The sequence below is a fragment of the Rousettus aegyptiacus genome, unplaced genomic scaffold (assembly GCF_014176215.1).
Source record: "Rousettus aegyptiacus isolate mRouAeg1 unplaced genomic scaffold, mRouAeg1.p scaffold_m13_p_9, whole genome shotgun sequence".
Classification (NCBI taxonomy): Eukaryota; Metazoa; Chordata; class Mammalia; order Chiroptera; family Pteropodidae; genus Rousettus; species Rousettus aegyptiacus.
This window is the reverse complement of record NW_023416312.1, coordinates 863,359-888,934: the sequence shown is the minus strand read 5'-3', so window position 1 is coordinate 888,934 and position 25,576 is coordinate 863,359. Positions and strand designations below refer to the sequence as shown.

The window sequence follows — 25,576 nt, the reverse complement described above, 5'->3', positions numbered from 1 at the left end:
CATTCCGGAAGGAAAAGGAGGGACGCGGTGAACAGCTGGCCGGCCTCTCCCACAGCGGTGGCGTAGAACATACACAGCGCTGCTATCTTCGTTATCTTCTGGCACCAGACGGGGCATAGCAGAGTCAATCCCTGATCCCTACGGCTTTCTTTTTTTGATGTGGTAGAAACCAGAAAACTGTACCCTTTGTCCTCTGCATTGCAAATTGCACCGGACAGGATGAGAACACTTCCTTCACCTCTAGGTTTCATGGCTAACCTGTCAGCGTTTCGGTATCTGTATTTGGAGCTGCTACACGAATCGTGCCCATGAGCGATCAGAAAGGATTTGTCATTTCTGTTACCGGGGAGGGAGTCTTTTACTTTAGACGGCAGCAGCCAAGAGTGTCCCAGCAAGGGTTCTCCAAACTAATTCCATTTCTTGCCCTTCTCTCTGGCTTTCAGGTTCCTATGGAGACATTTTTGAAAGCAGCTCTCCACTACGACCAGGGCCATGCTCCCTCTCTCAAGGGAACCTGTCCCCAGATTGGCCTCGGTGGCAGGGGAGCCCCACAGAACTGGACAGTGGCACACAGGTCATTCGGAGGACTCAGACCTCAGCCACGATCGCGGAGTACAGGGCTCACCCTCCCGTGTCCCGCGTCTGCAGCACGTCTGCCGCCCAGGGCGGCGGCAGGAGATCGGAGCTGGCCGCACCAAAGTCGGAGCAGTATTTGACTCTGAACAATGCCGAAGACCTCGCCGAGAGCATGCTGGATGCAGCCTGGCTGCAGAGCCGCGCCAAGTCACTGCACCAGAGACCTCGGGAGAGCGCGAGGCACGACACGAGGCCACCTCCTCCTTACCCCGGTCCAGGGAAGCAAGCTTTAGCATCGGCCCACCAGCCCGCAGAGCCACCGTTGTGGAGGCGTCAGAGGCCAGAAGAAGGCTCAGGATCAGCTTTGGAAGAGGGAAACCAGGCAGCTGAGCGCGAGCATCAGGCCGCCCAGCAAGAACTGAGCAGCGCCTGCTCGAGTCCCGCCGGCGATCAGAACAGTAAGGCCCTGGGTGAAGCCAACTGGCTTGACTGGCAGAGAGAGCGGTGGCAGATCTGGGAGCTCTTGTCCACCGACAACCCCGATGCCCTCCCGGAAACACTGGTATGAGCCCACGCCCAGCTTGGGCCCCCACGTCCCAAACAGCCTTCTTTCACTCGGTAGGGAAAAAAAAAGTTGGACAATTGGACAGTTACTTACTTTTGGACAATTGGACAGTTACTTACTTTTTTTCTTTTACACTTCGAAAAAAATAACACGAGAGAAACCCAGTTCACTTAAAGATAATACAGCACTAGTACCCTTGACATTTTAATGCGATTCTATGCATAGCCAGCCTTAGGGAAACACACACAAAATATATAAATATATATATAAACGGATTGCAATATCCAATCTAAAAACTACTCACAGTGGCTCTATCTAAGATAAAACTCTTGCTTTGGTATAGCTTAATTGTATTTATGTGTCTTCAGTTTTGATTATTGTATATTCTGTAACAGATTATGTATGATAATCATATATGATATATTCACAGAAAACAAAAGAAATGATTTTTTTTAATCACTTCACTTATACTAAGCAATGAGATTCTATAGAAGATTCTAGAATATGCACAAGCGGGTTTCTGTGCTTTTGCCATAGTTTTTTTTTTTTTTTTTAAGGGGGACAGCCCTTCTTCGATGCCTAAGAAAAAACACTAACAAAACAAAACAGAATATGAGAAGCCGTATTTTTATATAGTAATGAGATACAAAAGAATATAGTCACTGAATGCTTTTTTCATATTGAATATGTTTTAAGGAAGATATTAAATTTGATATGTTATGGAATATATTTTTAGAATCTGTTTAGAAAGGATTCGATTAATCAAATGAGAAAGGTCATGCCTGAGCAAAAAAAAAAAAAAAAGAATGATTAAGAAGTTGTCTTTCCCATTTTAGGTCAAATTCAATTTTATATAGACCATATATAATATATATTTATAATGTGTAATTGTTCTGTATTTTTCAAAACCACAAACTGGAATCCAGCTATAAAGTGATTAAGAATCTAAGTAGAGCGTTCAAATTAGAAAACATGGTTTTTCCTTTTGTCCCATAATCAGTATTAACCAAATTATATGCAATGCTATGTTAAGTAAATCACATTTGGAAAAAAAAAAAAAAAACTACAGCTTTGTATTTACATTGTGCCAAAGGCTAAGGAAATGTTTCCTTCGGTAATTTTGTGTGTATTGTAAAACGCTCCTACCTTACTTCAGTAGTAAGTTAGAAATTTTTCAATTGCAAAACCATTTTTGACCAGCAGGTGGCGATTCGCTTCAGTATTTTATGAGATTTTTTTCACTTCATAAGGGAATGTGTATTATAGAAAAATAATTTTTTTTTATAAAACATGCTACTCTTAATTTTCATGTTGGCAATGACATTTTTGGTGGTGTTTCTTAAAATTCTATCTTGTGCCATTATGAATAAAAAGTTAAGCAAAGGCTTTGTTCCTTGGCATTAAATCCAATGAATGACCTCACACCCCATTCCAGACATACAGCCCACCAGCCACAAATCCAAATGTAATAGATAATGACAATACCATACATATACAGTAGTAAAAAATATCAGATGGCCTGGGGACATCGACCCGGTGACACAGATGCATTTAGAAATTTATAATTATCTGTTGCAAGTGAAGGCTAATTGTCACTCAGTTGATACTCAGTCGTCAGTGAGGAAGTGGTTTGCTACAGGATTGGAACTCACATTTCCTATCCGCTGTATAGGTATTGCCCAACACAATCCCTGTAAGTTACATCTGTCCCTATAGGCCTTAGATGCTTAATTTCCTTCAGGGCCCAAATAATGACGTCTAGAAGTGGGTTCTAATTTTCTGACTGAGGGACTGTGTGGGACATCTTCAGGTTCTACCTTTGGGTCTAGCATCTCCCCCACTGGAACGCAGGAAGAATTCGCCCGCGGGCCTCCCGATCTTCCTGGCTGCCCATCCTGGCTGCACATCGGCTGCTAAAAGTTATAAACGAGACACAGAGCAAACATTGCTTGATCGTGAATCACAGGTCACTTTTCTGCGCCACCTACTCTCAGCCTGCCCCTGCTGACCCTGTGTTTTCTTGGCTTCGAATTGTAGCATAATCTGGCCAGTTGTTTCCCTCTATTCTGGACTGGACTGCTTGATATATGGGACCTCCTTCCTTCCATGTTCTTGTATTAAAAGTCCGATATGTTTTTTAAACTTCCAGACCAGATGGCTGTGAGGTTGATGTCTGTGTCACAAAAGGTAACAGAAAGTATGTCCATCTGTTATAATAGTCAGATCTAGAACAGCCAGTTCAGAAAACATGGCTCAGAATATTTTTTAAATAATTAAAATGTGTGTGTGTGTGTGTGTGAGAGAGAGAGAGAGAGAGAGAGAGAGAGAGAGAGAGAGAGAGAGAGAGAGAGATGGAGAGAAATGAACAGTACTTACTCTGCCTTCCTCATTGTATAGTTTAAGCCCAGCGGCCATATCTTTAGCTGAGTGAGTTAAAGCTAGTTTCTTAGATGTCTTTATCACACTAAAAAGAAGCTATTTTTAAAACACACATACGAGACCCAAGGACCCGAGTGGAATTTGAACTCATTTCTATCACCTTGTAAATGATATAATACCTGACAAGAAAAAAATAAAACTCAGACTCTTTCAAGCTGGACAAACCACGAACAGGCCATTCGAGTCACTCATTCCTGTGAGCGAAGAGATCCTACGAGCAAGAAACAGGCTGCCGTGGGCTACAGATGTTACCGTATCCCCGAATCATCCATCATTGCTTTTGTGTCTTTGGCAATGGAGCCAGAACAATGAATGCAGAAATAGCCAAGTATGAATTTGTCTTGATCCACCTAAGCAGCTATTAACATATGTTTGTTGTGGTTTTTATAGAACAAAAAAAAAAAAACTCATACCGATGGAGTTTGTGCAAATGGAGGGAATTTCTAAATAAGCCCAGCTTGCTTCTTTTCTTATGCACATTTTAATGTACATCTGCTTGGCAGAGAAACGGCATTGGGATTAAATATAAGGAGATGTCAGAACCCAGTCCAGGCCTGTGGTGTGTGTCGTCTGAGAGGCGAGCTGAGAAGAAAGGAAATGACTGAGGAAGAGTCGCTCAGAGATGAGAACGGGACAACACCTCGACTGGACAGAATTTTAAAACAGGGCAAAATCAGCAGCAAATGTTCTTCCAGGGAGGGGGAAAAATGCAAACCAAAGGAAAATTCCATTAAAGTTTGGAATTCTTTGGCACAGTCGAGGCGACTGACGGCAACATGGAGATGTTGGACTGCAGACAGTGGTCTCCAGGGTGTGGACCCCTGGCCTGGCGTGGCCCACAATTCACCAAGGTGCACGCAGCACCAGCAGCAACGGAGGGCCCCATAGGGTTACAGGACAGTCGTAAGATTTGCTACATTCAATTCAGTCAACATCTGTTCATCCCAGAGTGACCAACTCGTCCCACTTTGCCCGGGACATCCTGGGTTTAGCAATGGAAGCCCCATGACTATCCATGTTTTCCAGAGGACAAAAGGACTCAGAGCAACATGACAAGAGTAGCCCGAGGTCTCACAGCTAGGGAGTGGCAGAGCTAAGATTGGACAGCAGGCCATCATCCGACTGTGCCAGTCTGCCATCCGGATAATTCGAAGTGGAACAAACAGAGCTCTGCGCTTCTTGGAACCCTGAGTCTCTCTCGCGAAGGAAAGGGACCTACTGGACCTTCCCAGGGGAGAGGGCCTGCCTGCGGGATGATGGCTTCTTCACAGCAGTGCTTGGGGGAGCTCCAGTCCTCCCCTCGCCCCCTGCCTACTTCCTTTTGAAGAAAGAGAAATGGAAGATAAAAATTAATGAAAGCCCAAAGTAAGTTTGATTTCTGGGGAGCTCTGGAAGCCAAAGCCATGAGGGGAAGTGGGTGTGATTTAGTATTGAACTTTCCCAGTTGAATTATAATGAATAATTATATCATTTACGTACCGCTATTAATAAATATCAAATAACTAATAAAAGTTACATATCACAGTTAATAATAATTAATTGCACTAATTACAGTCTAGCCTTGTCTTTAGATTTTCTCGTTTCAAACAGGTACCAGAGCCACGGCTGACTTCATTAGGTCAATGGATGGGTTGATGGATTCATCCAATCATCTATCCAACCAAAGTTTACCAGGGGCTCAAGGGCTGGGCTCTGAGGTTACAGAGACAGAAGTCTAGGTCTGCCTTTGAGGGCCCCTCAGCTACAAAAATGGTCCCTCCCATGACCTGCACTGTGGGACTGGCAGCGGATGCTGCCAAGTGCCACACATGGATGCAGCAAACATCCCAGTGGCTGGTACATGCTAGGCGATCTATAAATCATCGAGTAAATGAATCAGTACACGAATCCCTCCATCTATCCACCCGCTCACCTACCTGCCCCTCCATCCATCCACTTATTTCCTCCCATATTCTTCTTTCTTTCTGTGTTTCTGTTTCTGCCATATTTTTAGTTTTCTTTCTTGCAAGTCGCTATTTCTCCAGTGTTATTTTTTAGTGTGTCTGGTTCTCTTGCCTAGTTCCAAGATTAAAATGTAATGTTGGGTAAATGAATGAAAAAGAGAACAGAACCTTCTGTTGGCCATGGGTAGGGGGTGCAAAGCTATTTCTTGTTTCCATATAAACAAGATGCCCAGACTGGTTTCCAGGATGTGAAGGAAGAAAACAAGCTATCCTCCACCCTCTTAACTGTCTTGCCTGGGGCGTGCGAATTAAACTGGCAAAGACAGATTAAGGGAGGAAAGGGTTTTTTTCTTACCCATAATAGGAGCCAACAAAGGACTAGCTGGCTCTTTAAATGGTTAAAGTTTTATCTATCCAACTCAGTAGGGCAAAGGGAGTAGAGAGAAACAGCTTCTTCGAGAAAACCAAACAGGTTTATTTAAGAAAGACAAATGGGTTTTTAGGAGGACAAACAGAAGATAAGAAAGTTTGTGAAAATGTTGGTCTCTACAGGTGTGAGTGGGTTTCTCGTCTCCTTCAGGACTGTAAAATCTCCCCAGAGAGGGGATTTATGGCAGCTTCGCCTCCCAGAAGTTGCTGCTTTTAGTCAGATGGGGGAAGCTCCGAGAAGGCTTTTCTTCTGCATCTGCTGAATCTCAGATGTTTTCAGCTTAAAATATTCTTCGTGCCAACTCTGGGGTTTCGAGTGGGCGTCCACAAGAGTAAAATGAAATAGAGAAGGAATTAGAAACGTGATTCCTCCTGCTAGAAAGAAACATGGCGAGTCAGTGCTCAGAGCTGTCTTCAAGTCAAATCACTTTACTTAATTCTTTATGTAAAAACTAGTTTGAAGTCTACTTCAAACCACACCATTTTCCCTTAGCTTAAATATTCACAGGCTAAAATGAGGCATGACACAGTCTACCCTAACCTAAGAGAAACAGGCCGCATAAAACTTAGAATCCTGGTCTGAAAAGAACCTTGAAGATAATTTATTAGAGAAAAGTGAGGGTTACAGACCACAACCCCCAAGCTAATGCACAGAATGAGCCCAGAAATAAAGACCCCCAACCCTGTGCCCTGCCATCGCGCTAGCCACTACCTCCAGATCCGAAAACTCGGCCTAAGAAAGGGGCCCAAGAAGGCAAAATACCTTAGTGAAATGATGACTAAAAATGGGATTTTTAAGTTAACAGTGAATTGATTCTTTTGTGGGCACTGCAGTGTACTTTGATCTATCTGGGTTCATCTAAGCACAAGCCACTCTCCTGGGAATGTGAAAGGGGCAGGGGTGGCAGGACACAGGCCTAGTGCTAAAGTGGTCTCATCGGGTTGAAGAAAAACCTTATTTTCTTTCCATGGTTCTGGGAACTTCCCCCTCGCGCCCCACCTGGCCATAAGCAAAGACGATCGGAAAGTGCAGACACCAACTAGGCGCCATCTGCTGGTGGTGAAAGGGATCATCAGCCCTATTAGGATGCAGTTGAAATTGAGCATGGAAGGAAACAACTTCCGGAGAAGTGGAACTGACAAGACACGTGCCCAGCCTTACACCTGTGGTCATCAGTCCCAGCGGGGATTCCATTACTTGCAGCCAAAAGCATCCTGACAATATTCTATACCCAGCCGTGCAAAGGCCGCCAGAACCAGCCATATTAACTTCTCTCAAGTGTAGAAGGAACGGCAGTGTCTAAATGATGATCCTGCAAAGAGCTCCAAAATAATAACCTTTATTGTCCTCCAGGATTCCATTCAACTGTTATTATGAAGTCTTCTCGCAATTCTTACGTTTACACCACTCAATATTTATAGTTCCTGTGGCCCCTTTCACATGTGACATTGTGTATGATAAAGCATGAAGTAAAGCTAATTATAAACGTAAGATAGCACACATGTCTCACGCCTCATCTCCCGAGTAGATAAAGGATCCCCAAGAATAAACTTGTCTTAGAAACTTTAATGTCTGCTCCAGCACCTGAAACGATCCCACAAAACAAAAACCACATGCTTGCTATGTGACTTGTGACCCCGGGTCATGGCAGAAAGAGCTGTCACCTTTGTCTTCAAAACGAGAGAGTAGAGTACACAGCACGAAGTGGGTGCTTTACTGCTTACACACATGGCGTGGAATTTTATTTAAGGGGCGGCGTCTTCACCTGCACTACCACAATAAATACATTATTTCTGTGATAGATAACTGATATACGTTCCTTCAATACACTGTACCCCTAAGAAATCCTGTAATTTGGAAAATTTTACTGTAAGTAAGAAGGAACATATAACTTTTGAGATGACTTTTGCTGGCCTTTTATTTGCAATAAATACAGCGTTGTACTTTCCATTTTGAACATGGATGCATATTAAGGTTTTGCGGAGGGGGTACCTTTCTGACCCTGAGGACATAATGAGCTCCATTTTAGATTAGGAAGCACAAGAGCCTAATTATATTCTTGCTTTTGTCAAGTGGGACCTGCGTATTAAATAAACCAAGTGTCACCATGCCATGTTTCTGTTGTTTTAAAGGTCGAAGACTACTACCTGTCTTTCTCCTTTAGTGACTTTAAATAACATGGGCTTGCTTACAGCAGCAAGCACCCACGTACCTGTTAATCTTGCTGAGGAACTGAGATCTGTAGGGGCCCTGCTGATCCCCCTCTGGACAGAGTCTTCTTGGGAGAAGTAGGCCAGAGCGTGGGAGACTGCATAGCATGTCTTAGTACTTCTTTCATTGCCCTTGAATCTCCCTTTCCTTGTTGGTGGTGATGAGGTGATGGCTGAAGGTCATTGAGTATTTCCCGCCCCCGTGTTCTTTTCTAAGTGCTTTCAGGTGTCATCTTGTGGTAGTACCCTCAAAACAGCTGATACATCAGTGCCGTGGTCTGAAAGTTTGTTTCCCACAAATTCGTTATGTCGAACTTTAACCCCCGATGCAATGGTATTAGGAGGCAGGGCTTTGGGGAGGTGGAGCCTTCATAATGGATTAGTGCCCTTATAAAGGAGGCCCCAGAGCACTGCCCCCCTTCCTCACGTGAGAACGCAAGAGAAGATGGCCGCCTGTGAACCAGGAAGTAGGCCCTCCTCACCAGACACCGAGTGGCCCAATATCTTGACCTTGGACTTCTCAGCCTCCAGAACTGTGAGAAATACATTTCTGTTGTTTATAAGCTGCCCAGTCGATGGTATTTTGTAGTAGCAGCCCAAACAGACTAAAATAGTAAGTTATATTATTCTTTCTATGGCCGAGAAAGCTGACGCCCAGAGATATTAAAATCACACAGCAAGTGAAGGCCTGAGTCCTCATTCCAGGACGCATATTATTATTATTATTATTGTTATTTTTGTAAATTGAGGCATAATTTACATTAAATGAGTTTCAGGCCTAAGATGTAATGATTTGCTGTTTGAATATATTGTGAAATGATCGTAACTCTAGTTAACATCTATCACCTTAACAGTTAAAAAAATTTTTTTTCTTTCTTGCGATGAGAAGTTTTAAGAGCTCTTAACAACTTTCAAATATGCAATACAGGCTTATGGACTATAATTACCACGCCGCACATAACATTCCTATGACATATTCGTCTTATAACTAGAGATCTGTACCTTTTGACCCTCTTCATGAACCTCCCTGACCTCCCACCACCCACCTGTAGAGACTAGCAATTTCACCAATCTTCTGTGTATCTATGAGCTCGGTTTTAGACGGTATTTTTAAGGATTCCACAGATCAGTGAGACCATACGGTATGCCTGTCTCTGTCTGACTTATTTACTTAGCATAATGCCCTCGAGGTCCAACCATGTTGTTGCAAATGGCAGGACTTCATTCTCTTTAATGGCTGAATAATATTCCCTTGTAGGGACATTTTGTGTGTATCATTCATTTTACCTATTCACCTGTCACGTTATTTCCATGTCTCGGCTATTGTAATGCTGCAATGAATACGGGAGGGGTACCCATATTTGTTCGAGGACAAATGTTCTTGATCACCACACACGGCTTCGAGCCTGTGAAAAATGACCCACGAGCCCCACGGTTACCACAGAGGCGAGGCCGAAATGTGCATCTCTTCACTTAGCTAGGGAGGAATAACTCTGGTCAAGAAACCGTATTGGTGACTCTATAGAAATTGGGAACTATACACTCAAAAATACTTGCGAGAACTTGCCCCGCCCACGACCACAAGACAGTCTTTAAATCGGAATTCCAGTACTTACACACCGGTTCCTTCAGACTGCCCTCTGCAAGACTGAGCGCCCTTCGGAGTGTCTGTCTGCATTCCCATTGTGATGCGCGGTGCATAAACATTCAGGGAATGTATGTTAGTTAGGCAGCTACTAGGAATACGCCACGTCAGTTCAAACCTGCACTTTGTTTGCTGATTCTTAGCCTAACGTACGGTAGGTTTGGTCTGATTCTGAACAGTGCCGCTTCCATAGACAAGACTTTGTTTAAAACCCCAGAGATTGCCCAAAATGAATTGCAAGTTATAAATGAAACCTATCAGAGTATATCGATCCTTGGATATGATCATGTACGATCTAGACAGAAAGCAGATCTGAAATCCAGTAGGCTGTTGTCATTCCCAGGGCATAAACTGTTGATCTTGTTTGCTTGACAGTTTACTTCAGAGGTTTTCCTTGAGACCAACAAGGGGGTGGGGGGGGAATAAATATTTAAATAATTTCTTCAATTAAAAAAATTAATTTTAAAAAAAGAGAGAGATCAAAGCCCTACAAAAGGGGTGCCTGTCTATGGCTAACTTTTCAGTTTCTGGTTATGACACTGTTTCTCATAATAATGCCTTATCCTGTACTAATTCAGTGGCACGGAAGACCAAAAAAAAAAAATGCCAAGAGTAACAGTTTTCTTTAGCACAGGTGGACCTTGTTTTATTGCGCTTCACAGGTTTTGACAAAATGAAGGCGAGACCCTCCACTGGCAAGATTGTGACCCACTTCATGGTGCTGGTCTAGAACCGAACCCTCAGTAGATCCGAGGTCTGCCTGTACTTAAAAAATATGTGATTAGCAGATGAGAACATGGCTGCCTCTAGCAGAGACTGTGGCATTACTTCTGTAAAGATTACTTCCGTCCGAAGAAACATTACTCAAGAGACCGTCAAAACTTGTTAACCATCAACTTTATTTTATTTGAAAATATGCAAATATTTTGAAATATAGGAGTTTAAGGTTGTTGGATTTTAAAAATTCCATGCAAAGCTGTCACAACAAAGAAATTCACACCAAATTAATCACTCCAGACTGCTGATTCCATCTAAGAATTTAACAGTATTTGGGATAAATAAAGGAGTTATTATCAACTTTAAAAAACCCAAGTCATTTGTAACATGCTGCTCTAAGTAGAACAATGTTGTTATGGATTACTAGTACCAAGAATTTCAATGGCAAACTTAGAGCTCCCTTAAAAATGGTCTGGACTGAGACAGTGAGTTGATGTGAACATTCTACATCTGGGAAAAATACTCTCCTGGTGAATTCTAACACTCAACAAAATATAACCATGTTTTGGAAAGGGACCTGAGCTAGCACTGTGACTTGCACCTGACCTTCAAGGTTTAGATGAGGCCAACTGCGGGGAAGGCTTCAGGCAGAAGGATGGGACGCAAAGGTAGGATAACTTGTCAAATGCCAGGGACAATGAGACCTGTTTGTTGGGAGCAGAGTTACAGATCAGAATCACAAAACTGAAATGCAAATATTTAAAAGATATATTCTAATGCACGTGCGCCATCAAACCATGGGGGCATTCAAACTATTCTCTAACAAGGTCCAGTCTGAAAACTTCCTATGAGAATTTGGAGAGCCAAGAAGCATCTTAGTTTTGCTGAGTACGTTTCTAGTGTAAATCTTTACGTTTTTTTCAGGAGTTATAGGGGCTTTAGACGTGCTCGCAACTTTTTAAAAAGCATAACTGAATAACTTACGTTAAAATATTTGACCAGGTAAAAGCTCCTGAGCATTGCAGAGGCTTCCAGATCCACATGTTGCGCATTCAAGAGAAAACAGTTAAGAAAAAAAGCAGCTCTCCTCATATTTTAAGTTCTTTTTCAGAGGTCGTTCAGACTTTGCTAGATTAAATACACAGGCAATACCACACTTAAAGTGAAAACTAAGGGCTCGCTTCCCACCGAAGGGAAGTGGGGAGGAAACTGAACATAATCTGCTATCAACTGCAGGGTGAAAACGGAGCTCCGAAGGGCAGGTGCGGTGTCCCTCCTAAGTGCGGTGGAAGGCACCGTTACCCGCCTGCCCTCCCAGCACAGCATGACTGCAAGTTCGATTTGGGGAAGATGGTTTACTATATTGCTCCGAAAAAAAAAAAAAAGGTTATATTTGCCCATCTCGAACGAAACAGTGCTTATGAGGTCCAGCGCCACCAGGCGACCTTCATCCTGTCCCACACTGCCGTAAACGAGTCCAAAGCGGGTCGGACGTCCAGGATGGTGAACTGGTAGTCGCGGCTGACTTCGCCGCCGTCGTAGTAGTCGATGACGTATCTGACTTCCGTCCCACAGCGGTTGATGATCCAATCGTGCCTGTCGAAAGGCAACTCGTACCTGGAATGAAAATGTGCCGGTGAGTGTTCGATCGCTCGCCACGCCTCCGGCTCCAGAAGGGCAGCGCGTGGCGAGGCCTGCTCCGAGGCGACACTCGGCATCGCAGCCCACGGCGCCCACGAAAGGAGGTGCTGAAGACGTGCGGTGAGCCCAGGGCACACGACAGCTCACCTGTCTGCAAAGGCATCGGGGCCCCGTGGAGGAGACCCAGCGGGGTGGGCGGGGGCTCTGACTACGCAGGAAGAAGAGGGAGGACCGCTCAGCGCAGGGGTCCAAAGAGGACAGATTTAACGACCGAGAAGACAACTCGGTTCGATGCCCCATACTTAGGCAGGCCGCACGGAGGGTTAACACAGCCCCTCCATGTACTCGGAGGACTGCTGGCTGCCCGGCCAGCAGCCAAGGCCAGCTGCACCAAATGCTTTCAGCAGGGCCTGTCCCCAAGGATGCTTCCTGCTGCTCCCGTGGACATTATCTGCTCCCGCAACCCAGCAGCACGTGGCGCTCCCGTGCTGCTGGGACGGCCCCACGAGGTAACCCCCACCCCGGGCCCTGGCCATCCCAACTCTGCGTGCTTGGGTCAGCAGGCTTCCTCCTCAGCTCCGACCGGCTGCCACTGAAGCCTCCCTGCCTCATGAGTACCGAACGCCACTTGTCACCCCTCTAATCCTCCTGGTGGTCCTTCCGGAGGACCCAACCCAGGCGCGGCCTCCTGGCCTGGGGCTCCTGCGTTACAGCTGGCGTGGCCAGCAGGGTGTTACGGAGCTCCCCGGTTCAGTCGACCTCGAGTGGGGGGGCGTGGGGAGGACACGCCGGGTGGCGTTCCCCGGGGGAATCCCGGGGTGGGCCTCTGGGTCCATGTTGTTTGAGGTGGCAAGCCTTTTAGATTTGTGGGGCCCACCAAGGGGGCGGGGACGCTCCCAACGTGCCTATGGGCCTCCTCCAGCTTTTGCTGAAAGCAGGGGGCCTGTGTTCTTTAAGGGGCTGTGGCCGTAGGGCGCCCATCCTGCAGGCGTCACGGGAAGCCAGCGCTGAGTGGCGCAGGCCGAGGAAAGGGTGACGAAGTGGAAGTGAGGCTACGGGGACCCGCAGGTCACAGGGGCCAACGGCGAGGGTATTCTGGGATGGCAGTGGGAACAGACTAGTGAACAACCGCAGGACCTAGCCTGCGCCTTGCGGAAGTTCAGGAGCAAAAGCTAACGAGGGCTCGCATACGGGTAGCCACTGCACAGTCCGAATGGAACCCCAGGAAATGGGACCCCACAGCAGAACACAGGTCTGAGTCAGGTGACGAAACAGAGGTGTCCCTCCCAGACGAAGCCACCTGTGTCTCGGGCCTGCCCAGTAATTGGTTAGAAACTAAAGGCTCAACGCGAGCACCCTGAGGGGCAAGACCCGAGGACGCTGGCTCGGCCCCCTAAACATCTGCACGTCCGCCCGGCCCTGTGCGGCGGCGGAGCTGGTGACCACGGTCCGCTGGAAAGGGTCGCAGTCCATCACAGGGTGGTGACTTCGCCTCTGGGACACCACCGGTGCAGAAGGCAAAATACTGTCTGGAGATGAACTGCCCGGATGGCCACTGTCACCAGCCACCCTTCTTTGTGCCAACTCGTACGTGGGGCAATCCAATATTCGGAAAACGTGTCGCTGCCGAACTGGCTCATGGCGGGCTGCCGCGTGGCTTGGCCAAATGAAGGCGGGTTGCCGATGGCCCAGCCGTGCTGGATGTCCCCGCCGTAATCGCGGGTGTTCCTTAGGGAGATGGGATGGCGGCATGCTACATCGAACCATCTATACAGCCATTTACTACAGGTGTGCGGGAGCGCGTCGCCCAGGCGGCCCCGCCGGCCTGCTGTGATACCTTGGCACCTGTCCTGTCCACTCTAGTGGGGAGGACAATCCAGGTGGAAGCACAGGCTGTTGCCCATTTGGGGGAAACTGAACCGGCCCGACGGGTCCAGGGAAAAGAGAGGAGGTTGTGGGTGCGCAGGCAGAGGGTAAGGATTGTCTGGTAAAGGAGACCGGATGGCAACTACGGACGGATCTGAGAAGGGCTGGGGTCGACCCCCCCGAACCCCCCAAAATGATAAGCCACCTGGTACAGTACTGGTAGGCCTGTGGCAGCTTAAACCAGAGCAGAAATTGCAACCCCTGCTCGACAGGCGGGTGGCTGTCCGCACCTCGGAATGGACCTCAAGAGGTTGGGACTTGCGACCCTCGGCTCCCTGCTTGGATGACTTTTTGTGGGACCAGGACACGTCCGAAATATTCACTCAGATAGCCAAGATCAATTCGTCTTTACCTGAGAAGGACAACAATGGGCCTTCACTGTCCTACCGAGGGGGTATCTCCGTAGCCCCAGTATCTGCCAAGGTTTCGTGGCTGAGGATGTGACTGGCTGGACTAACCCCTCCTCCATACGATGCACCGTTATATCGATGACGTCATGCTAACCTCTGACTCTCTCAGACCTACAAGCCTACGCCGCCCCTGCCTTTTTCCAGCCCCTGTAAAACTGTCAAGGGCAAATGAAATACTTCTAGAGGTCACGAAATATATTTATACATTTGCCAATCTAAAGGATGTTAATTGCTTACTAACCACCATTAGAAATGGCAGTTTCTGAGAGTTAAGAATTCGTATTACAATTGAAAGGGACATGTACGTACTTAGTAACAGAAGGTATAAGGTACAGGGATTTATTTTAAAGAAAAGTGGTTTGTCCTGAAGTTGGTTATTTCCAAAGGAGTAAGAAGAGGCCAACTGATGGGATGAAGAAAGTTGGAGGTCTGTGAAGAGAAATCTTGAGTCTGCGGCCACGCCACCCTGAATGCGCCCGATCCCGTCTGATCTCGGAAGCTAAGCAGGGTCGGGCCTGGTTAGTACTTGGATGGGAGAAATCTTGAAAGAGGAAACTTTATATATGGTTAAGCTAAACGAGACTGGAAATATATTTAAATGTCAAAAGCGAGCTAATACGAAATCAGAGTTGTGTTTCCTCCCTCTGCTAAGTAAGACAGTTTCTGGGACTGTTGGTCAGCTACTGATGTTACAGAAAAAGTTTCTGCCTGAAGAAAACAGAACTAAGTTTTGCCAATAATTATGCAGAATTGGCGTGTTTCTTTCCCTCCCCATCTACCCCTCCGAATCCGAACACTTTTAATAAGTAAGTCCCCTTACTCTCATGACAATGTGGTTATTTACGTAAGTTTAATAAGTATCTGTCCTCTTTATAACAGGACATGATTGGAAACTAGCTTTTAGTGCCAAGTCTTTCACTGGAGTGTCATATTGAAGAATGCAGAGACTCAGATAGGACCGAACAGCTTTAAGGAACTGACTCACGGGAGCCAGTAAAGCCTTTAGAAATACTGGCCGGGTACCATGCTCTATGGCTCCCAGCAGCCTTCTCATGTGAGTAAAGGATGTCAGTTCCTGGCAAGGTATTTTGGAGATGTCAAGAAGAGAGGAACTCACCTGCAACCTGTAGGTATTGCAGGCATCACCTGAGGGCAGACCCTTGCTTTGGCTTTTCTGGCCTTGCGAGGCCTTTGAGCTCTATCTGAAGATACCTTGTAAAATCCCAGCAAAGCAGAATTAAAAGTGCCCCTCTGGTTAATTGATATTCTTGCTGGGCTTATGCAAGTGATAAGGCCAAGTTTATTGAAACGACTTATTTCGCAAATGAATGAGCCCTAATTTGGCTAACTTTGGTAAAAACGAGTAGTTGGAGAGGAAAGAGAAAACATTTCGATAAAGATTGAAATGTACCGATGCGGACATTAGATTCTTATACTATTGATTGTCTTTTAGGTTATTTTCTACTCGTAGATTGGACCGGGTCCTAAACTTTTCTGGCTTCCTCCAACATCTGTCTGTGGCTCTTCGAACATGTTTCCGATTTGTAATTTTTCGCCCATCCTTCAACTAGGCATTATTGAAAAACTATAACTGCTTTCTCCAAGCCATGCAAGCTAAAGATGGACGACTGGATAGATAATTCGAGAGACCGTCACAATGGCTCACGTTTGAACAACCTCAGTGACTGGAGCTGTGTGGGCCACGTGAAGAGTTTGCCTTGGTGTCTGCAGACATCATGAGGGACATTTCAGGTGACGGCAGATGCTTCCAGCCTCACGTCTAGAGATGTGCTGACAACCTCACAAACTCAGAAGCTGCTTTATAATTGGCTCTATTAACCTCTTTCTCTTGTTTTCATTGACAGAGGAGGCGTCTATACAGTGGCTAATATGACCAGCCAAACCTACGGTAACGGCTCTGGGAAAGCTGAGACTCAAAACACATAGAATCATGCAGAAGGCTACTTTGTATTCATAGTGAACCAAAAGCTAACAGTACCCGCAGTTGAATGGAGTTTCATTCCTCTAACCACCAAACTCGGCCCTTTTTCAGCAGAAAGCAGGCGGAACGGTCTCCTTGCCTCTCTTCCCTCAAGACTGAGGAATGCTCAGGAGACCCGGGCGAGGGGGGCAGTTGTAACAGGAATTGTAGCCTCACGTGTTGCATGGAGCACTTCGGGCAAAGCCCTTAACCACCTGGTGGCCCTCCTTTGGCCCTTGGGGCCATTACGTGGTAACGGGGCTGCTGGGCGTATGTGTAGTTAGTGTTAGGGTGCAATCTTTATTGCATTTGTGATATATGGATGCAACACGCAAATGCTCTAGCCACCCAGAAATCCCCCGTCTGGAAGACATGACATGAAGAATGTGGGGCGGACAAGCTACGTCGGCGTGGAGCGTCGGGTTACCTGGGACACAAGCCCCTCCACGTACTCAGAGGACTGCTGGCTGCACCAAGGGCTTTCAGCAGGGCCTGTCCCCAAGGATGCTTCCTGCTGCTCCCGCGGACGTTATCTGCTCCTGCGACCCAGCAGCACGTGGCGCTCCCGTCCAGCTGTGGAGGCGGCGGCCGCCCCACGAGGTACCCCTCCCCCGGGCCCTGGCCATCCCAACTCTGCTGGCTGGGGTCAGCAGCCTTCCTCCTCAGCTCAGACCGGCCGCTGCTGAAGCCTCCCTGCCTCGTGAGTACCGAACACCACTTGTCACCCCTCTGGTCCTCCCCGTGGTCCTTGCGGAGGACCCAACCCAGGCGCAGGTTCCAGGCCCGGGGATCCTGTGTTACAATGCAACCCACGAAACGCCAGTGGACCTGGCTGCCATGGGGCCGGCTTCAGGGAGCGGAAGAAATCTACCGCTGAATACTGAGTTTTGGACGGTGGCGCCACAGTTCCCAGACTGGCCTGGGTGCCCAGGGAAAGCCGCCCCTGCCGCGAGTGACACTCACCCCATCCACGACCGGATCCTCGCCCGTGGTGAATACTCTTTCGCTTTACCTCCGAACCGAATCAACGACGGGCCGCAAGGACATTCCCTAGAAACCCCCCCAAAATAAGAGAAGTCTATGAAAATATTTTCTTTCCTTTGAAAAATACGATGTTGTAGGTTCTCAATAATATACGTTGTTCTCTACGCATTTTCCGTAACGTCGACATTTACAGAGAAAGGTCGCTTTGAAGAACTTCAAAGCAATAGCCCTATTCGTTAGACACGCTGCTTTTTATTTCTGGGTCAGACGTGTCCCCCCTCCCTCCGCTGCCCTCCCTGTAGCTCCGCTGCTCTTTGCAGGAGTCAGGAAATGGCCTTTCCATTCGCGGTGGGGACACGGGCCTCGCGCTTCTCTCGCGCACAGAACAGCTGGGTTTGTTTTTTTTTTTCAGATGAACCCAAGGAAATCCTACACTCTTCTTTGATTTGAAACCGATGAACAGCCTTCATGAAGAAGGAACGCTGGCGGAATCCCCTGGAACTCATGTTAACTCACGTCTGAACGGCTCCTTAAGTAACTGCGCTCGCGCCGCTGGTGCCAGACCCTCGGAGGGGATGTCCTCGGGGCCAGCAGCACCGCTCCAGGCCCTCGGAGCCCTGTGCTCCTGCAGCTCCTCCCCGACACACACAGAGGCCATGCGCTGGGACATCGCCTGAGGCTTCGTCCCAGGGGGATGCAGTAAGTACTGCTGAGTGAATGAAACTGTTTTCCCGTCTCCCTTGGGGCAGAGAACAATTTAGTCTCTGATCCCACATGCTCTGCTTTCAAGGGACTATGACACTCCTTCATGGGGCGGGGGGATCTCTGCCCCTTCCCCTTGAGTCTGGGTGGGTAGTGACACTCTGGGGCTTCTGAGGTTGTCGCCGAAGACACAGCTTCCACCTGGAGCATTTTGGAACTCCAGGTCTGGGGACCTGAAGCAGCCACACTTAGAGGCGGTGGGCAGGTGTCGTGGCTGATAACTGGTGTCACTCACCAGACACATAAACGGGGCCTCAAGAGGACATCAGCCCACGGCTGCCGAGCCAACCCGATCGCGCAGCCTTGGTGGCTGAGCCGAGCCGTCCCCACACCTCCCTTTCTGTTCTCGGTCCCGCCAATCCACGGGCGGAATTAGATGCCTGTCACTTTACACGGCGGAGTGGGCGTGGTCTGCCACGTGACAACCACGGGAACAGGCCTGTTATCCAAAACGTTTTATTAAAATAACGCATCCGAATAACTGTTAAAGCTCTAGAAAGTGGATATAAAGTAAGAAAGCTGCCGGACAGGTGTTTTTTAAGGTCCTGGACATACTTACGCGGCATGAAGGGCTTCCCACTTCAAAATCTCCTTCCAGGCCTGCTCGTTATTCTGATTGTGAATTTTAATGATGTTATACATGTCCCTCTGACTGATGTCGTCATCCTTCCACTTCCACCTAGAACGTTCGTGAGATGTGACAAATGTTAGTGACACGTGCGTGTGAACACCCACGTCCCGTTAGTTCTGTTCCTCTGGCCAGTCCTAACACGCTGGCCTTCCACTTATTTTCTGATAAGTCCGAAAATCATTATGACGGATTAATTTGTCAGTCTGGGGCATAAACATCTCTTTCGTGTTTAACTCTCACAGGAACCTGATGAGCGAATTTATCTTCTCAGTAATATGCTCGCCGACTTACCCTTTCCTTAGCATCGCATTCCAGAACATCTGTTCGGACGGATAAACCCACTTCTTTTCTGAATCTGCTCTCGGAATGGACGACTCTTCTCTCACGGTAGATAGTGCAAACGGTTGATCGGGGGCTGGTGTCTGATTAGCTGGTGGCATCTAAATAAAATATGTGGATGTTTAAAATATTGGAAATACTTAAAGTGGGAACAAGCAATATCATTCAGTACTTCCTGGAAAGCGATGCGTCGGACATGTGACACGGGTTCTCTGTTAATCCAGTGCCATCGAAGCCTCAGACCTCCCAGCTGATTTGGCTGAGCACAGAGGTGGCTTTCCCCTGCTGTTCGAGTTGTCATAAATGGGAAATACACGCGTGGCTCAATTTCTGGTCTTTGTCCCCAAGTATTAAGAAGTAAAAACTAATGCCATGATCTGCAGGCATTTCTAGAAGCCTTTCTATGATGTGCTTTTTAAAACGATCGCTGACTCTTCTGAGGAAAAGTCTCATGGACTCTATGTACGACGCCACCTTCTGTTAAAATCTCTTCACGATTAGGATCTTGCTTATGTCTTTGGCCTTTGGTCTGAAAACAGATGAGTGCTGATGTCCCCGCATTGGCAGCCTGGAGGGAGGGGAAGAAGGCGTTCTTCCAGACACAGGGGATTGATACTGTTGTGCAAACACTTAGCCTGGACCAGGGTTTCTCACTCTTGGCACCACCGACGTCTTGGCCCGGACATTTGGTTATGGGGGTCTGTTCTGAGCATTGCAGGATATTTGGCAATATCCCTGGCCCCTACCCAGTAGCACCGCTCTTCCCCAGTTGTGACAACCGACGTCCCCCTAGGGGCATAGTCACCCCAGATTGACAACCACTAGCCTATAACTTCTTTTTGTGGTAAAAGTCTGAAGGATATTCTAGCAGGTGCACATGAATTATTAAGTCATCACGTGGCCCCTGGTTAGGAAGACGGCAGCAGATGAGCTGGGCGTGTTGGCGCCACACCGAGCATCTATCAGCACAGTGTGTTTAAGGACACAGGTCGGAGGCAGATGGGGATTCGCTTTGGGCTCTGCCACGTCCTAGCTGTGATGTGGGCAAGTGGCTTACCCTCTCTCTCTCGAGGTCTTCAGCTCTAAAACAGGGTCACTAAGACTACTGGCTGCATAGAGTTGTCATGAGGATTACGGGAGACAGTGTACGGTGCTTAGCATCCCCCAAAAGCTACGAGCAAAAGTTGGCCATCACGCATCTTCTCACTACATGTCGCAGTCCCACGGGGCAAGAGTCTAGGTCTGCAGGATTCCAAAAGGCTCGTCTTCTGCAGCACTAGGGCATCTGAGATGCCCCAGACCCACGGGTAACGGCGCTTTTGGCTGTCACAACTGAGAAGAGAGGGTGTTACTGGCACCTCATGTGCGGTGACCAGGGATGCTGCGCACAGTGCGCAGGGCAGCACCCACCACAGGGAATCACCCATCTCCAAGTGTCGCTGGTGGCGAGGGGAGAAACCCTGGTCTCGTCCACCTTCTCCTTCAACACAGCAGTCTCCTTACGGCTCAGCAGGGTAGTTACTGAGTGCGACAGGCTGAATGTTCGCGTCCCTCCCGAGTCACCAAATCTGCTGGCACCTTGATCTTGGATTTCCCAGACTCCAGAACTACTGTGAGAAATAAATGTCTGTTGTTTATAAGCCACCCGATCTGTCTGGTTGTTTATACGTGTGTGTATATACATAAATATATTCCACAGTCTTTCTTTTCTAGACTATATATTGCCAGTTTCTTCAAATGATACCTGGTTTGCCAAGATTTCTAAATATTTTTCATAATCCTGTGGCCTGCTAAAGCAGCAGTGCCCAGCCATTTTGGCACAGGAACTGGTGACCTAACGCCTGGTGATCTGAGGCGGAGCTGAGGCGGTGATGCCAGCGCTGGGGGGCGGCTGCAGATCCAGACGAAGCTTCGCTCGCTCATTCACCTGCTGCTCACCTCCTGCTGTGCGGCCCAGTTCCTAACAGGCCACGGACCAACCGGTACCAGCCTGGGTTCTGGGGACCCCTGCTCTAAAGTACAGGCCCAAGTCTGTCTCTCCATTAAAATGCGATTCCAAACAGGAAACCTCAATTCCCTACGTCACCTGACTAGCACAGAGAGGGATGAGACCATGCTTTTCCTGTCCTTCCTTTCTCAATGGCATTCCACTGCTGGCTGCCAGGTGACACTGTACCACCCCAGGGATTCACGTGAAGGATGGCAGCCGGCTGTACCCTTGAAGGGGCCCCCAATCTTGCAGCATGCCTGCAAGGTTCTCCAAGACCAGAAACAGTGTTAAGAACTCCAGCTGCACTCCTAAGGGAACTTCCCACCCGCGACCCATAACTACCCCAAAAGGAAATTCCTTTGGTGTGGCACGTCACCAGTCAACCTGTTCCGGTACTTCGTGCTCACCGTTTCCTCAGGCGTTCTCTGAAACTACTTAGTAACGCACTCTAGGTTTTCACTGTGGATGGAATATCTGATTTTAAAAGAACAGAAGAAATCAGCCCTAGCGGCCTGAAGCTAGCTTGTCTTGGGATCCGTAAAAGCGTCTCTGCACAGGAAGTTTCGGGAAGAAGGGCCAAGCATGCATTACCAGATTCGCAGGATCTAGGTTCTCCTTATTCCTGGCCACGGAGCCCGTGACGGGACACTCCACGTACTCATACGCGCGTTCTTGGTGGGCAGGCGTGGAACTGCTCTCACAGGCTGGCTCAGACGGCTTTGCGCTCACTGGACAGTCTGAAAATAGATCAAGTGTAACGATGGTGTCAGCACAGAGGCGGGCTATCCAGCTCCCTCGATCTGGGCCCTAAAGAGTTGAGGTTCCGACCAGTGATGACCACAGGAGAAGCCAGATTTCTAATGCTGACAGCTGCCAAGAGATAAACTGGCGAACATTCTAATATCCTAAAGACCAGGAAAAGGTTCTGTATATTTACTTTCCCTTTGAAACAGCAACAGGTACCCATTCTCTTCTTGTGTCATGTCCCTAGCAGAAATAAACCAAAAAAATAAACCTCGTTTGCAAGAGAACGTGCTGTTCTTGCCGTGGTTTCAGTGATGGGCTAGAAGGTCCCCGCCTGGACTCCCAGCTGTGAGCTGCTGCAGAGGAACGTAAGTGGGGGCCAGGCCACCTTTCCCCAGTCTCCCTGCCCTTCTAGTCCCAAGCTGCACACAAGGCCCACCCCAATCAGGACACGGGAAGCCAGGCTTTCGTTCCTGGTGCCTCCTGTCCGGTACTAGGGACAGAAGACGAAAATGAGCACAGGAACCCTCAAAACGGCTACTGGAGACAAGTCTCAACACTTCTCTGCTTGTGCCTTGCTCCAGGACTAAAACAAGGCGCAGAAAACTACGCCTCGGCTGAAGTTCTATTCCCCGTTCGTAGACAGCGAGAGGTAGACAAGGAAAGGCGGACATTAAAGAAAACGTCCCACAACCCACGCGGGATCCAGATGTCACTTAAATGGGAAGGTGTGACCCTAAGAGAGCAGCAGCAGGAAGGGCAGTCAATGCCCAAGGATCCAAGGTGCTCATGGAAGACAGGGTGCAGCCTGAGGAGGAACTCTGCGGCTTAGGACAGCGGGCAGGGGTCGGGAGAGCTGCGTCCTCGGCGTACGCAGCCGCAGTCACAGTCACACCAGGAAGACACTGGCGGCTGGATGGATGCCCTACACGAAACAGGCAAGTTTCCTTTCACTTCTCTCGCTTCTTCCAGACCCTCACTCCCTAGACCCTGTAGAGCTGTCCACTTGAGGGGTGAACGGACCCTTGCCATACCACCTCTGCTCTCTACGACTCAGTGTTGATCCCTTCTGGGTCACTGATCCCAGCTGGGTGCTAGAAAAAAATACTCTTTACACTTTTCATATTATATAACCAACCGCCCCTTAGATCTACAAATATCCCGCATTCTTTAAAAATGCAAATAAATCCGACTGACGGCTCCCCTCGATACACAGTAAATGAAATCAAACCATAGTCAGGGCTCTAAGATCTCCCCAGGGATGCTCAGAGCAGGAGCACACTGGAAGAGAACTGGATCTGTCCTTGCCCAAGGTCACAGTCTTCCCTGACTTTGCCACTTAGGAGCTATGTGATCTGTTAAGTGTCCTTAACTATGAGATAGAAAACCCACCACAAAGGATCATGTGGATGACATGTAAGCTCCATTAGGCCAAGGATTTTGTCTGTTTTATACGCTGCTGTTCTCTTGGGGCAAAAACAAACAAAATCCACCAGTGCTTGACACAGAGTGGGCGGTAACTAAACCCTTGCCGACCGGCCCCGGGAATGAGGCGTTAGCATTCGGTAAGCGCGCCATGCGGGTTCCTCCCTTCGCATCTTGAAATAAGTGACGTATCAGGCTGACTCAGGCCCTGCTTTTCTATAAACAAATTAAAGCAGATGTGGACCAATTAAAAAGGAAGGAGCTTTTCCATTCTCACCTTCACACCTAAAGGATGAACAGCAAGTCCATCAGGTGATGACTTATTTTTACAGAGATCATTTGTGCAACGGAGGTAGGAGTAAAGTCTTGATCAACGGACAGCTGGGTCTATACCAAAGTTTTTCAGCTATGGCTCTCTGGACATTTGGGGCCAGGTGATTTTTTTTTTTAGGGGGGGGGGTGGCTGTCCTGTGCACTGTAGGACGTGTACCAGAACTCCTGCCTTCTACTTACTAGATGCACCCTCTCCTCTCAGTTGTGACAGGCAAAAATGTCTCCGGACATTGCTAGATGTCCCTGGGGGATGGGGGATGGGGGTGGATCGTCCCCCCCACACACACACACACATTGTGAAGGGCTGAAGTAGACATACATACAAACTTTGGGGGCCGGGGGCTGATGTATGGAACAATCACTGCGCCCTCACGCATGATCTCAATGAATCGTCACACTAACCCTGTGAAATAGTATCGTCACATCCTCATCTTACATACAATGGGTTGAGATGTAACTTGTACAGTCACATAACTTATAAGTAGCAACGTAAGGACCCAAGGCAGGCTGCCTCACACCCCCGCCCAGGAGCCTCACGAGCGTGCTGTACTGCCTCGTCCCTGAATTCATTTGAAGAATTCCCTTTTTGCTTTTGTTTTCCAAAGAGTCGATTACCTTTCATTTTCCCTTCGTGCATCGGACATCCTGAAGGCCGGGATGTTGCTGTCTGGTGATCTGATGCATTTGAGGTCTGCAGTGTAACGGCAGGAGTAGATGCAGACAAACCCATGGTAGAAATCGCAGTGCTTTGAGTCCAGACAATTCTAAATTCACACGTGCCAAAGCAGAGACAGATTAATGCCGATGCCTGGGCTCTGACTACTCCCTCGGTATTCTCAATCTGGCCAACCCTTGAGCTTCCTCCTTGTCATTCTTAGTTAGGTACATCTACCCGCCAGGATACCCACTTCCAGGGACAGCTTTAATATGTTAAAGCTTTTGGGAAACTCTAGTATGAAATCTACACCGCCCTTCGCGGGCACGTTTCTAAGGGTGTGCAGAGATGGGAGGTGACGTCAGGAGGTCACTGAGAGACCACGTCATAGTGAGGGGATTATGCCGTGGGGTGGGGCGGGTACTAGGTGGTGACCCGATGGGGGAAGGGAGGCCCGGGGTCCAGACTAGATCTCCAGACCTGGGGCTTGGCGAGGGGCTGCGCAGGGTACTGCGCAGAGACGGGATTCGAGAAAGAGCAGAAAGGAAAGGGCGACCGAGGGCAAGGTGCCGTCAGTATTTATCTCACGGCCCTCGCGCGTCCCGAGCCCCGGGACCCCGGACCCCGCTAGCCTCAGCCAGCCCATCCCTCGGCACCTGACTCCTGATCAGGGCTGCTCTGGGCGGCCAGCCCCGCCTGTAAGTGCCGACTCTGGCCTGGTGCGGGAATTAACTACCGCTGTCGCTGCTGCCGCTACTGTCGCTGACGTCGCTGCCGCTGCTGCCGCCGCTACCGCCGCCACCGCCGCGCCGCGGCCGCCTCCGCCGTCGCCGCCCTCTAGTTCGGTCACCGCTGTCGCCCAGGTCACCGGGGCGCTCTCACGTGCTGCTACTTCCTTTTCCGAAGGCAGGACTTCCGGGCCCGCGGGAGGCGAAGCGCGTGGTGAGGAGGGACAGCGCCCGTCAATCACAAAGGCGCGGGTCCCGCCCCCTTCCGCCTCGGCCTATAAGCGCGAGCGCCGCGCTCAGGCTCCGCCCCTCCCGGCCAGGCGCCTTTCTCACTAAGGCAGAGCCGCTGCCTGAGTTTAGCCCGGGACAGAGACTTCCCTAGAGCCAGGCTCACTGCTCTAAATGTTTTAAACGCAGAGGGGTTGCTTTGGAGGACTTAGCTGTAAAATTTCGATTTTTTAAGTTGTATCTCGTCAGTTTTAATTCTAGTAATGACTCAAGA

At 48.5% G+C, this 25,576-nt stretch overlaps 2 protein-coding genes across 4 annotated transcripts in view; one reads left to right on the top strand and one right to left on the bottom strand.

Moving 5' to 3' along the window:
* Positions 1 to 2,524, top strand: part of ARHGAP6 (Rho GTPase activating protein 6) — a 436,053-nt gene extending 433,529 nt beyond the window's left edge. For both annotated transcript variants that reach the window (XM_036226473.1, XM_016131718.2), the window contains exon 13: positions 444 to 2,524. In XM_036226473.1, the coding sequence (XP_036082366.1) occupies positions 444 to 1,144 (701 nt within the window). In that variant the 3' untranslated portion in view covers positions 1,145 to 2,524. The remainder of the gene's footprint in view (positions 1 to 443) is intronic.
* An 8,163-nt stretch (positions 2,525 to 10,687) lies between these two features.
* On the bottom strand, positions 10,688 to 25,239 carry LOC107503431 (cytochrome c-type heme lyase). Of its 2 annotated transcripts, none has more exons than XM_016131722.2 (7): positions 25,083 to 25,239; positions 24,307 to 24,455; positions 21,781 to 21,926; positions 19,152 to 19,300; positions 18,789 to 18,908; positions 17,447 to 17,533; positions 10,688 to 12,142 (listed from the first exon to the last, which is right to left on the bottom strand). In XM_016131722.2, the coding sequence occupies exons 2-7, from the start codon at positions 24,419 to 24,421 to the stop codon at positions 11,944 to 11,946; spliced, it is 816 nt and encodes a 271-aa protein (XP_015987208.1). In that variant the 5' UTR covers positions 24,422 to 24,455; positions 25,083 to 25,239; the 3' UTR covers positions 10,688 to 11,943. The 2 variants fall into 2 exon arrangements, with proteins under 2 accessions (XP_015987208.1, XP_015987207.1); XM_016131721.2 differs by having other exon boundaries at positions 25,003 to 25,228.
* Positions 25,240 to 25,576: the final 337 nt, after the last annotated feature.

Coding starts and splice junctions, on each gene's coding strand:
- LOC107503431 (XM_016131722.2), bottom strand. CDS start 24,421: ATGGGTTTGTCTGCATCTACTCCTGCCGTTACACTGCAGACCTCAAAT. Junction 21,927..24,306: donor GCACGAAGGGAAAATGAAAG/GTAATCGACTCT, acceptor ATCTATTTTCAG/ACTGTCCAGTGAGCGCAAAG. Junction 18,909..19,151: donor AATGCGATGCTAAGGAAAGG/GTAAGTCGGCGA, acceptor CGAACGTTCTAG/GTGGAAGTGGAAGGATGACG.